At 42.7% G+C, this 13,556-nt stretch overlaps 1 protein-coding gene across 5 annotated transcripts in view; it reads right to left on the bottom strand.

Annotated features, from left to right (window-relative positions):
- Positions 1 to 10,229: 10,229 nt before the first annotated feature.
- The window catches only part of MCTP2 (multiple C2 and transmembrane domain containing 2), a 128,399-nt gene continuing 125,072 nt past the window's right edge, over positions 10,230 to 13,556 (bottom strand). For all 5 annotated transcript variants that reach the window (XM_032122924.1, XM_032122927.1, XM_032122925.1 and 2 more), the window contains one exon: positions 10,230 to 12,937. In XM_032122924.1, the coding sequence (XP_031978815.1) occupies positions 12,869 to 12,937 (69 nt within the window). In that variant the 3' untranslated portion in view covers positions 10,230 to 12,868. The remainder of the gene's footprint in view (positions 12,938 to 13,556) is intronic.

Raw genomic sequence — 13,556 nt, 5'->3', positions numbered from 1 at the left:
TCTCCAGCAAGCATCAAGAACACAACTAAGGCAGGCAAACACCCACCTATGGGGAAACCCTCTAATTCCAATGGAATGTTGAATTTCTCACAGCAGGAGATGCAAAACTCTTCTCTCAGCTACCAGAAAGATTAATTCTCTCACAATAGAAAATCATCTATTAGCTTCTATAAATAAGAATTAGCCAACACTAAACTATCATATCCCCGTGTGTTAAAAATGTCTTTAAAATTCGCATGATTTTGGATATCTTCCTGTCTCTAACCTTTTCTTTACTTCTAATCTGTGATTTCAGCATTTCAATATTTCACAAGGAAACTCACAGAAAATCTGAGGTTTCAAACAAACCAGATTATTTCATTAATCACCTCAGTAAAAGTTTGTTTTGAACAAGACAAAAAAACCAAACTTTTATTTTCCTCAAGTCTCCTCTATAAAGCAGGAAAGAAACTGAGTTTACAATAATGAAGCACTTCTGCTTCAGTGTGGCTTTTATCACTTTTCCAAAAACCCAGCACCTGATATGAGGCACCTGGCCATGGATTGCCCAAGGCATCAAAGTTTTGCTTCTAAAAATGATCATTAAACTTCAAAGCCATTTGATCAGGCAGCTTTCTCAACTTTCCAGTTTAATCTAAAACTCTGTGATTAAGGTGGCATACTTGCATAAATTCAGTCCCTAAATATTAGAACCATAACAGGTATCCAGTTCTATTTTCAGAAAGGTGACCTCTCTTGGACAAATTTTCAGAGTGTACATTCAAGCTTGTAATTCAGGTATTTGTGGACTTGCTCTAGTGGTTGAAGCAGGTGAAATAGTCCCTAAACAGTAAAGGACAATGAAAAAAAAGCAAAACAAACCAAAACCCAAAGACAAAAATATTCAAACAACAGGTTCTGCTACCAAGCAGAAAATATTTTTTTCTCACCATTTCACACAAGGCCAGATGTGAATGTGTCAGGGAATTTGAGCAAGGGATATTGGGTGACAACCATCCCTAACTACCTTGGACTTGAAAAACTGGAGCAGAAAAATGGATTGAATCTATTTCTGGCAGCCCTTTGGGACTCTCCCTGAAGTTTTCTGTCCCCAGCCCTGACCTTCTCAGAGGTTTCCATCCATTTGGAAAGCACAGATAAAGCAAGTGCTCAGCTCTGCAAGTTGCAACCCAGAATGTTGGTGATGTTTTAGTTCACCAGGCTGCACTTTGGTGGCTGTGGCAGCTGGGGAGGGAACCGCTGGAGCCCTCCAAAGGTGAGTCACTCTCAGCTCCAAAGGATACAAATTCATTTCTCAGCAGCATAGCTTGAGACAAAGTTTTGCCCCATGAAGTCAGTCACTGGATTTTCGGACAACAGGCTCCCCACCCGGGAGGGCAGCTGCTCTCAGCACTGGTATTTTAACTCGTGGAGGATGGAAAACACACTAGCAGAGAGTTTGTTTTGGCCCCACAATACAGGGATAGCTGAGCTCTGCATCCAGCTGAAGATTGTTGTTCCAACAATGGAAAACGGAAGGGGGGAAGAGATGAACTCAGAGCAGGCAGCACACCAAAGCCAAAACACACACTGCAGACATTTCTGCTGTGGTGGGATACACAGGTTAAGCCAAGTCAATGCTCTGCAAGTCTGAAAGCTCATGCTCTGACAAGCACCAGCCCTCGGTAGACCTGGACAGAGCAAAGGCTTTTACTCTGGCAAAGCAACCAGTTGAGGGGAAGTGCGAGGTTTTTAACAAGTTGCTCCTAAGAAGATTTAATATTATATCTCCTTCTCTGCTGCATTCCCCTCTCACAGCCTACCCCTCCCAGGAGGCTGTGCAGAGTTAAGTCATTTGGCTGTGAGACAAAGGAAGAGGACGGTAAAGAGCAACTGAGGGAGCAAAAGATGATAGAGGTGGGAAGGCAACAGAGAGGCGAAGGAGACTGCTCTCCCAGAGATGTGAAGGAGCTGCTGAGGGAAAAGATGGGAGAGAGATCACACAGGAGAAGCCACTGGCACAAGCAGGCTGTCCTCCCACACATCAGTCACAATGTGAGGAGTCCGGAGCAAGTCCCTCTGGAAAACACAAGCACTCCGATTCACTCGTGGCAAAACCAGAGGAGCTGCTGAATTGTGGCTTTCCCAGCCCTGTCAGTGGGAGCAAATACAGGTGTGTGCAGCCCTGCCTCATTGCAGGGGGGTGTAAATGGCCAGAGGCTGTGTCCAGCTGCTGGCTCAGCCGCAGGCAGGGGGAGGTTTGTCAAAGCATCCCCATGGAGCAGGTCAGCACACCTGAGCATCTGCCTGCCCTGTTCCCCAGCAGAAGCACAGAACCAGCAGTGTCCTTGGACTAGGCTATCCCAACCTCTCCTTTCCCTAGCTGAAGCTCAAGAGCGATAATTAAAGCAGAAGAGTGTTTTTTCCTTCCTCCTCTTCTAAACAAAGAGTGTGAGTTAAGCCTTAGAAATATCAATTTCTTCACCCCAAACACAGAAGACAGGTCTGTGTGCTTTAGCACTGCATATAGCCTGGATTTTATACCATGCTTCCATCTTTGCCTTTGCTCCCTCTCTCTCTCCTTCCATCCTCTCCAATGGCACAGGCTGAAATCAGCCCTCCTTCTCCTCCATCCTCTCTCAGAACCTTTACTTTGTCCTCCATGCTCCTCCCAAACCTGATCCAACATCCCAGCATCAGCTGAGTTCAAGCTAAAGCACTCAAACATACTACTGTGAATTGGATGCAAACTCAAGCCTGGGAATTCTGCATATCCTCCATGTATTTAGCTTGTATAAACAGCAGTAGATATTTCTGTCCCTTCTACACAGGCACATACATGTTCCTGCTGCTCCCAACCCTACAGGCATTCCCCAAAAGCCCTCTAAAATTATTGCAAATGCTACACCACATCATGTCTTCTAAAAAGTAAAAAAAGGACTAAATAAAATACTAATAAAAATAAAAATAAAAATAAATAAAATAAAATAAAATAAAATAAAATAAAATAGTCTAGCCCTGGCATACCTCCAGAGAGGAAAGTGTCAGATCTCAGCTGGTAAATAAGATGTTACTGTGAAGCTTGTAAAGCCAATGCTATTTCTCCTTTGTAAAGGCTCTACCTGCATAACATGAAGGGGGCTCAGTGACAGACACATTAAAACACCATTAAACTGTGAAATAGAACACAGTGTGAAAATAGATTTAACCTTCACAGCATATTGATCTCTACCCCGCGCCGTGCCTAAGTTCTTGGACAACTGTTTTATAATAGGTTTTACTTATTTTCCTGTTGCTATTCTGACTTCCTCAGAGGAGGGTGTTATTTCTAAAAGCTCCTGACAGCTAAGGGAAAAGTGGGCTTGTTTCTTAGTCATCGCTCAGTGCTCAAGCCTTGCTGCTGCCAGCTGCTCCATAAACAGAAATCAGTTTTATGCAAGTGAAGGATGGGTCTGGGCAGCAGTGATTGCAGTGGGATGGGAGGAGGAGGAAGGGGAAGCGGAAAGGGAAGAGGAGACGGGCTGTTTGCAAGGACTCTGCTGAACAGAACTATGCAGGATGCAGGCAACCAGGCTGAACCCAAAATGCCTCCTGGAAAGGACAGTGCCAAGATTTATTTAAGTGTGCAGGGACACGGACCCTGTTTGTGAAGATAGGTAAAATAATTGTGCACACATCGCATATTCAGACGGGAAATCCTTCTGATGAATTGGCTGCCACAGGTCACGCTGCTGCCAGCCAGTCCTTAGACTTTCACTGGGAGATAGGGATTTCTCACAGTGATGAGTTATGCCACAGGACCTCTGACCCTCCCGTCACCTCCCTCTGACCGTTCATCCATCTCCCAGAGCCTTATGCTAAGAGTTCAAACCCTTTCAAATAGCCAGGTATTTTTCTTTTTCACATCAGTTCAACAAAAATGCTCCACCCGCCTCTCCACTAGGATTTCCTTTCTGACCACCCCAAAATAAACCCGGCCGGAACACAGCCACAGATAAAGTCCTGTAGCCCTGAACAAGGGTTTGTAACATCCATGCACAAACTAGATAAATTTCAGGGGGTGTGGAGGGGTTATATTTACGGAAATATTTTTGATGCCTTCCCCACTGTGGTCATCTGACAAATTCTGGCCTGGCTGGAGATCTCTAAACACATGTGAAAGAGAGGCTGACCCCATCCATCAGATATCCCTGACATGCTGCATAGAAATCAAACCTCTACACTCGCTGCTGGGCATGGCTGAGGCTCCCCTGGAGCAGAGTGTTGGATCCGTGTTCCCAGACCTTGCCAGTAAATTAGCACCATGCCAGACACGTTTGCACACATGGTTCATGGGCAATTTGCAAATTATCCATGAGGTGACCGTGCAACTGCCACAGAGGTCACCACCCAGCAAGGCTGTCCGGGGCTAATTTCAGATCAATGGCAGAGTTGCATTGACTTCAGCAGGACTGGGATGGTGCTCACAGGATTTCAGGCAACTACCCACTGGAAATCTCAGTATACTTTCCCCTCTAGTTAAGTAATCCAGTTTTCCACAACATCAAGCATTTTGGTGTAGCACGGATGCCAACCATTCCCCAAAAATCTGCAGTCAACCAAAATGTATGACAATGTTAAAATTATCTAATACACCTGAACTCTAATAATAATACTTAAAAAAAATGGACAAACTCACCTTAGAATCTGGAAGAATTATTTCTCATAAAAATTTTTGAGGCTTTTATAGGAGTGTCCTGTTCTGAACTACCTTAATCCAAGTCACACTGTGATGATGGAAATGACTGAACATGTGAGAAAACACAAAATAATTTTGGAAAGAGATTCCCTGCAAAGAAGCCTAGCGCTCTGCATGTGCAATAGAAAAGTTGCCAAAATCCCACTCAGCAGACCCCTCACTTTCTGAGCACATTCATGCCTTGCACCCCTGGGCACTGCCTCTGGTGAGCAGCAGCTCTGCAGAGCTTCAGTAGACAAAAAAAAATCCCCCAGAACTCCTTTCCTCTGGGGAAGCAGAGGGCTGGCAAGTGGAAAAGAGGTGAGACTGAATTTTCTATTGCATGGGGTAAGCCAGGAGCAAGTACTGAAATCATCCAGGCTCAGCTGGCACAAGCAGAATGATGGTGCCCTACTATTAATGTTCAGTGCTGCAGTGGAGGACAGAACAAGCCACTACTACAGATTGTGATCTGTGCAGGAGATCTCTCCTGACTGATCATATGAAAAGAGGCTCATTCAGAGTGTTCTCAGCAAGCTTTTAACCCAGAGATGTTCAGAAACTGCCAGATCTTCTGTGCTGGCCCATGCCAACACTGGGCAGATGGGTTTTGGCTGCCTGACAGGAGCTGCATCACATCATGCTCTGGGCACAGGCACCTTCTGCTGGTTTGTGATGCAGTAAACTCACATAACTTGGGTTTTAATGGGTCTAAATTAAAGCATTTCATCTCTCCTGTAGTGGATCTGGGCATGTCATCTCCTAATCCTAACAGCAGTAGGAGAATAATTTCCACGGAACACTGTGTTGCTGTGAGGAATCCTCTTTCAGGGCATCACCATCTTCTCAGCATTAGGGGCACCTAGTTTATCAGCAGCAAATTTGGCCACTACTTATCCCTTTCATAGAGTTTTGAAGACTGATCCAAAACCTTTGAGCTCCACAGGCATATGATTTCAGGTGCAGCTCATGAAGAACACCACTTGAGTACAGCAATGAAAGTGCAAAACATCAACTGTTCATTGCTTTTTCAGGTAGAGAAGTGGTTATAGTTCCCTACAGGAATCCTGACACAGCTTCTCTTCCCTAAAAGGAATTTACTTTCTCCCTGTGCTTTAGAGAGGGCAAACACCCTCTCACCAGCACAGCTGAAGAAGTTGTTTCCATTTTTGATGATGCTGGATCAGAAGGAAAAGGCACTCAGCTGTTTGGCTGAAGGGCAGTGGAAAAGAAGACTTTCACTTTCCCTGTGCCTCATCCATTCATGGCCATTCCCACTCTGTTTATAGAAACACTCCAGACTCTTCTGTCTCACCACACACCGTCTCACATAGCCCACAGCTCCTGGGGATCACGGCCCAGGGAGGGTGGTACAACCAGTGTGCTGCACAAGCAGAACAAAATGTAAAAACAATGCAAAGGAAAGTGGACAGCTGAGACTAGGAAAGCCTAAATCAAAATAATCCAGGGGGCTTTTTCCGCCACATACTCTGTGACCACGGGCAAATGCTTCCTCAGGAAATGGCTCGAGTTTCTCCACTTGCCCTCTGGCCTTCTGATCAAAATACCAAAATCTTCAGGGTAGCACCTGAAGGTTACTCATTGTGTTTGGATCTCAAAGTTCAATCATTTGATAAACCCATTTAACTGTAATCTCAAGTGCAAAGCCTGAGATGCAAATGCCTCATTCAAAAACATATTTTGAAGTAACAGTCACACATGGCTGTGGAAATATGATGATAATTGTGACTACTTACATCAAATGGTATTGCCCAAATTGGTATCATATCCCGCTCAAAAGGTCTGAACAGAGGCGTCTGGGCCATCATGGTAGAGTTAAAAACAAGCCCATCGAAAATGGATAAACAATTAAAAATGTATTGAAAGAAAAAAGAAAAAGAGAAATCATTCCTAATTAATTCTAGTGCCCTGTACAACCCCAGACTATTTGTAATCCTACAGGGAACATCTTTATTGATCTGGGGGACGCTGCAGCAGACTTCTGATGCTTATCTCAGCATAAAAATAGGCTCTTGTGATGAGCAGTGATTTAATTACATGACAATCACCGCTAACAATGCATGGCGAATACCAAAAATATGCAGAGCAAGAGTGGCAGTGATAAATGCAAGGGAATGGCATTGACTTTCAGTAAAGTCGTCTATTGCCAGAGCTGGAGGGAGACTTCACCCCCCTCCCACCCCTTCTTCTAAGGTTGTAGCTGCTGTGTGGTTTCACATACTCACTCTGGAATGAGCCGGCCACAGGCAGACAGAAGATGGAGGGAGAAAGCAGACAGCCATGATCAAAGCAAAATTTAGCACACAAGTCACTGAATCTAACAGGCTTTTTTTGTCTGTAGGAACATATGCTCTTTCCACTGTGCATCTTCTCTTGAAAATGAGGATGAGAGATTTTCTTTACTTTAGGAGGTGGCAGTACTGAGCAAGTGAAAAATACGTGGTTTTGCTGTGCAGATTCAGGCCCATAAAAACAGTTGCCCTATGTGACAGTGAGAGATCAAAGACCAGTCAAATCCCATGTTCCACACACAGTAACTAGGACAGAAGTAGCAGCAAGTTTGCTCAAGAAATAGAAATAATTTGTTTTGTTTCTTTTCATGTGATCTCATTAAAAACAAATACCCAGGGTAGGAATAAAGAGTAGTGTCACTAAGACACTCCCCCTTATATTCACTTACCAGTACAGAGTGTGAAATTGAACTATCCACCAGCATCTTTGAAGGCACTGTACCATTTACTGGTGAGCAGACTTTGCCCTGTCCTGAAGGCATTTGGATCCTTTAGGACTGAAGGAGAATTGAGGCTCATCATGCACTTGGAAGTGGCAGGCTGAAGTCCTTAGGTTTTATCATCTTCAGTTGGTAGATGACAGTTCAACATTTAATGTTTTATCCCACCATAAAAGTAACTTACCAAAATGCAGACATCAAGAGCAAAAAAACTATTCTTTCATCTGCTAGAAGTCTGATCACAACAAATGCAGCGTAGAGGGGAGATCCCCAGCTAGGCAGTCACTAGGTTCCCTGGGGAAGCATTCCCTAGCACAGCTTCCCTACCCATACCCATCCATCTACCACCCAAACCAATGAAGGCCAGGGCCTTATGCTTCCTTCTTGGACTGAAAGCCACTCTTTAACTGTGCTGTCTGAGCCATTCTAGCAGACAATAATTAAAGAGTGAAAGGCAAAGTCTATTGACCATCTAAACCTGACCATAGCTGGCCCTGTAAGACCAGAACCAGATGTATGTGCCCAGTCCATGAGCCTGTCCTACCTTTCTTCTACAAGGAATTCCTCAAGAGTTTAGAAGGATGGTTGCACTAGGTTGTTGCACAGCACGAATTTCATGCCAGCAAGTCTTCCAGCTCTTACTTTCCTCCCCTGTAAGAGGCACACCATCTTGTTCAGCCAAGAGGGAATTTGCAGGTGCTCAATCCAACACGCAGGAACCGATTGGCAACGTTCATTCACGTAAAATTTAACAAGAATCACCAGCCCTCAGGTTAAAGCCACACTGAGAATTTGAACTCGTGCCTGCCCAGGTGCTGCTGCTGTTGCAAACACTGAGACCTGGATGCCACCTCCTGCTTCCCCGTGCTCACTTTCATGATTTATGTCAGATGAACACAACTTTTATGCAAAACAGAATGACCCTCTAAATTGTCTTGAAATGCTGCATTGTTTTCAGTCAAAGCATCACAGAGGAAAGTAGATGAAATCTTGTAATTTCACAAGGCTTCTTTTTCACTCCAACACTATTCCTAAATGCTTGCAAATATATACATTAAACATAAATATATCCTTTGCTCACATTTTCCTTGAATTATACAATTACTGTTGAGGGTCTTCGGCACCGATAAACTCTCAGGCAGATACTTTGTCCCAAAATCATATTTCACCTGGCTTAATATACCCAAATTTGAGAATGATTAAAACACTCCATCTGCAACAAACTAACAATCATTTGGAGTGTCTCAGCTTCCTTCTGAGTTGGTAATTTTTAGGATGCAGAGGAGCAGATACTCTTCTCAGACCTGTGTGATTTGCAGGGGTAGATGCACCAGGGCCCTCACACATGGAGTTTTACAGATAGAACAACACACAATATGAAATCAGAACAGGATTCACTACTAACACATGCCATAGTCTCTAAAGCCAAAGCTAACATTTCCAAAACAGTCTATCAGCTTAGTTAAAGGATGGAAAATCTAAAAGTTAAGGTTCGGTTAGAATGTATTTAGTCAATTTTTTAATTAAGGTACCAGAGAAGCCAAATTCCTTCCTGGTGTGAACCTACTGTTCTGATAGGAAAATAACTCCAGTTCCACTTGTGGTAACGCCTGCAGAATCAGGCCCTCCAAATTAAAAATAAAACATAGCCCCATATAGAGCGCAGGAAATTAAACGGCAAGCCTCTGTTTTCTAGTGGGACAGCCCAGTACATGGAGTGTTGTACTCTTACCCCAGGCAGGGAATTAGCAGCAGCCAGTTTAATTTCTAGAGGACAAGCAGTTTCCCTTCCCCATGCAGAGAGGTGCCAGGCACTGGTCTGCTGGGCAGGGCTCTCCAGTGGGATCCCTGAGCAGCAGGACAAAGCCTGGGCTCTCCTCTGCTTTGTGGGTGGCTCAGGAGGCGACTGAGGGGGAAGCAGAGCTGCAGCTGAAGGTTAAAACCGGAGATTTTCAAGCAGAGAAAAAGGAAAGGTGTGTGGCATTTCCAGCTGTGCTTCACTCAGTTGTTTGCTTGCTTCCCACAAAGTGTGTTTCAGTGATTGACTTTTACTAACAATGATCCATAGGGAAGCCAAGTCTTCAGTCCTATTCATGAATAGTCCAAAAAAATCAAACCTTCAGCAGCACCTTGTGTTTAGGCAAATGTGAGTAAATATTGCATTTGCACATATATGTCAAACGCAGTTATTCACACACTGTACAGTTAGTGGACATGCCTCACATTTCCATATCTCCACGATTCTGCAATCCAAAACACCTGAAGTTAGACTGAAACTTCTGAATGGCTTCAGGTCTTAGAAATTTCAGACTGCAGATGCCCTGAAACGACTACCTTGAAGTAAAAATGCAAGTTTTTTATTTCTATGCTATACATTGAATAGATTAAAAATGCAAAGACTGGTAATTTGCACAGGGAAATGGACACACAGAGAGATATTCTTGCTTTAAGAATCACAAGAGAAATCTGAATATAGAGCTTGTTAAGTGGGCCCTGCAGTAAGTGCACATAACCCCCTTTTCCTTTAACTAGAGTCTAGAAAATCCCACTAAAGAGTTGCAGGCAGGTGGGGCAAGGCTTTACCTCATTTTCTGCTGCAGCAGAAGATGCACTTACACTCCTTACTCCAAGCAAACTCCAGTGTTAATTGTTACACTGCACTGCCAAGGCATGTACTTGCTTACCTATATATTACCAATAATATTACTAAATATTATAGCACAGTATTTTGCAAAGAATGGGAAACATATCTCCTAATCCAGATAAATTAAAGGCATCAGCTTAACCTCAAATGTTTATTGCATTTCAAACAGTATTTATCAAAACAAAGAGCTCACCACAACAATATATAGGTACTGGACCACCCAAACCCTTTCATTTGGTATGTCTCCAGCCTAACAATTAATACAAATTATTCTGAAACCCAGCATATCTACACCAAAAAAAAAAAGAACAAAAAGACATCACCCTGTCTCCTGAACAGAAATCAGTTCCACGTGGAAAAATCTACAGAAAAAAACCCCCCCAAACTGCTAAAGTATCAATCTGAATTTCTGAATAAATAAAGAGTTTTTCCTGCAGTTGAATGTTTTCATTCAAATCAATGATCAGATCCCACACGCCTGCTTAAATATGCCTGACTTTGGTCCTCACAAAATGACAAGATTACAGTATGATAAACCAGATGATAGTTTTAAGCGAGACAATGAGGCATTGTTTACAGAGAAGATTGAGAAACTGGTTTAACAAAAGGGTTCCGTGGACATCCATTGTATGTACAAGAAGGAGATTTACTGGAGATTTTGTAATTTCTACAAGGCTCTTTCCAACCAGCTTCATTAAGTTGAAGTAAATCAAATCATGCAGAGATCTGGCTCAGCCAGAGAGACATGCCGGGAAAGATACAAAATGAAGAAGAACAGACGCAAGATGATAAGCTTTAGAATCTTTGGCATTTTTCATAAACATTTTCAAGGTTTTAAAATCTATATATTCACCCATTTTCCCACACACACTCGCCTATAAATACATTATACATGTACTCTTTATACACAACTCTGTATATGTATGGGTACACAAGCACACGTGCAAACAAAGAGGCATTTTTGTGGCTTTTTAAACCAGGATAATATTTCCTCAATCCTTCCATTTGCAGCTACACACAGCTTTGCATGAGCAAAATACATTCTTTAGCCAATCAAGTATATGAAAATGTGCCTGTCCTTATTCAAAGGCACAGTGGGACTTCGAAAAATAAACTTATGAAAAATTACTGAATCTGGCTAAAAACCCAGTGGAAGATAGGCTGCTGTTAGTTTTCCTTCTTCAAATTCCTGCAACAGGCCCACAAGATTGTGCTATGGAACCACACACAACTCCATCTGGATCACCAACCCATAAGCAAGGTTTTAACCATTTTACCTTCTATTAGATGACTTTCAAAGCCTTTTTTTTTTGGCCAAAAGAATCTTATCTCTCAGGTTTCTTTATTTCTTTGTACTGTCAACTACCCCCAGGGAATGCTGGTGGTAATCCCTGCCTGGGAATCAAAAGCAACAGCTCCAGCTCTCGTGCTACCAATGACTTGTGGTGACAAGTCACTCCCAAAATGTCCCACAGCACCTAAAGGACTGAGGGCTGCGGTATCACCAAAATTAAGCAGGTTTTACACATGATTCTGTGTTTTAGTTTCCCCAGTCAAACAACTGGGGAATGACGCTGGTTTTCTGAAATATATAAAGGAAATGTACAATTGCTAAAAGATTGGTAAGCAAGCAAGAAATCACATTCTCCTCAGAACACAAAATGGGGTCCTTTCTTCTGTCTTTTCATTTCTCAGTTTCCACTTGACTTCACTTTCGGGTCTTCTCCTTGTGAACCACCAGGAAACACTGCAAGAAGACATCAGTGGTGGACCAAAGCCTGCACACTATTGCACAACCACATCATTGGGCACGTGCTCTCTTTCTGCACAAGCACTTGTTTCTTTAAGGCTATAAAGTGTTTTTTTTCTCTCTGTAGTGTTGACCCCTCTGGATTTAGACAGGAAAACAACAGCTATGCTGAAAATATCTGATGAGATGGAATTATAAAAGGCAAGCCAACAGAGTCTTTTCAGGTCACTGAGTTAGCCTTTTCTCTTAATCCTTTCATGGCATAAGGTTTTCATGCATCCATTGCCAGCAATGGATCTCCAATGATTCCAGTATACAAAGAGTTAACCACAGGCTGGGCTTTAAAAAAAAAAAAAAAGAAGAAGAAGAAAAGAAAGGGGAAAAAAGGAAAAAGGAAAACCCGCAAGTGCTGGATGAAATATTGAGATACTGTTGGAGCTCCTAGCTCTTTCTGCTAATTATGATAAAAAACTTTTTTAAATGTACACTGCTTGAACAGAAGATGGGTATCAAAGACTCGTTAATTCAGAGCTTAAACCTTTCTAGGCACAGTGATTTAACTCAGAAAAGAATAGCTTTCATATCTTAATGTAAATCTGTTGGATATGTTAAAAACTGGTTCAGAGCATCTCCTCACATCAGCTCAGCTGATCTGCTACACTAAGCAGAATTATCTCTTCCTACATAACACAGGGAGTGCTGCCACATCCAGCCTTGTCTCTACAATCAACAGGAAAAAAAAAAAGAAAAAGAAAAGGTGCAGTTGCACCATCCTCTCCCATTCTCCTCCCCACCCCGCAAACTAATTCATGTTTCACCTTGCTCTTTTTTTGGGACTCCATGCCAAAGAGACAACCCAGAAAAGAAACCCGAGATAGGTGTTTATCAAAACCCACATCTTCCAAGAAAGAGAAAGTCTGTGGCAGTGATCCTAGTGTTGTTCTGAAGCAAGGAGGAGGAGAGGGGTGCTGTGTGTGCACGCATGTGCGGGGAGGGAGATGCTGCATTCCGAAATCCCGCTGCATCCTATAGCGCGCTCCGCTTCTTCCTGATGGGGCTGGAGCTGCTGTATGGTTTCAATTCAGCGTGCTGCACCTGTAAAAACAAACAGACATGACGTTTGCACTTAGGTAACTCTAGCTCACTACAGCGTGTGTTAATGGCTCCCCCAGGACAAACCAAGGGAAACTAAGGAAGGTTCAAGAGTAATGAATCATTTTCTAAACACAGGAACATGGGGGATTAATTGCAGGAAGGATTTGAGAAGTCATGCATCATTTCTTGAAACAAAAATATTAAAAGCAGATTTTTCTAATGAGATACATGGGGTTCTACCTGATTTCAGCAATGTAGGCTAGATCTTTTGGGTTTGTTTTGGTTTGGGAGTTGTTTTTCTTATCTTTCTGGCATTAACCTATAAGTTTAATAAACTTCTCTCAGGAGTCTCAATTCAAGTGGTTCCCAATAGACAGTAAGATGACAGTTGTCAAAACCATACACAGACCTTCGGATGCTGAAATACTTAATCATTTCAAAAAAGGAAAGTATTCTCCCAAACAGAACCTGGACAAAGCTACCTCCACCTTTCAAAAAAAAAAAAAAATCATATACAATATAATGGTTAAAACACGTGGTAAACTGTCAAGGATGGTGTAATCTCCAAATTGTCTGTTGTGCTAGACAAAAGTATTCCCACTGAAATCATGGGGAAAAT

Source organism: Corvus moneduloides, chromosome 13 (assembly GCF_009650955.1).
Source record: "Corvus moneduloides isolate bCorMon1 chromosome 13, bCorMon1.pri, whole genome shotgun sequence".
Taxonomy (NCBI): domain Eukaryota; kingdom Metazoa; phylum Chordata; class Aves; order Passeriformes; family Corvidae; genus Corvus; species Corvus moneduloides.
Note: the sequence above shows the minus strand (reverse complement) of the source record. Positions and strands in the feature narration are given on the sequence as shown.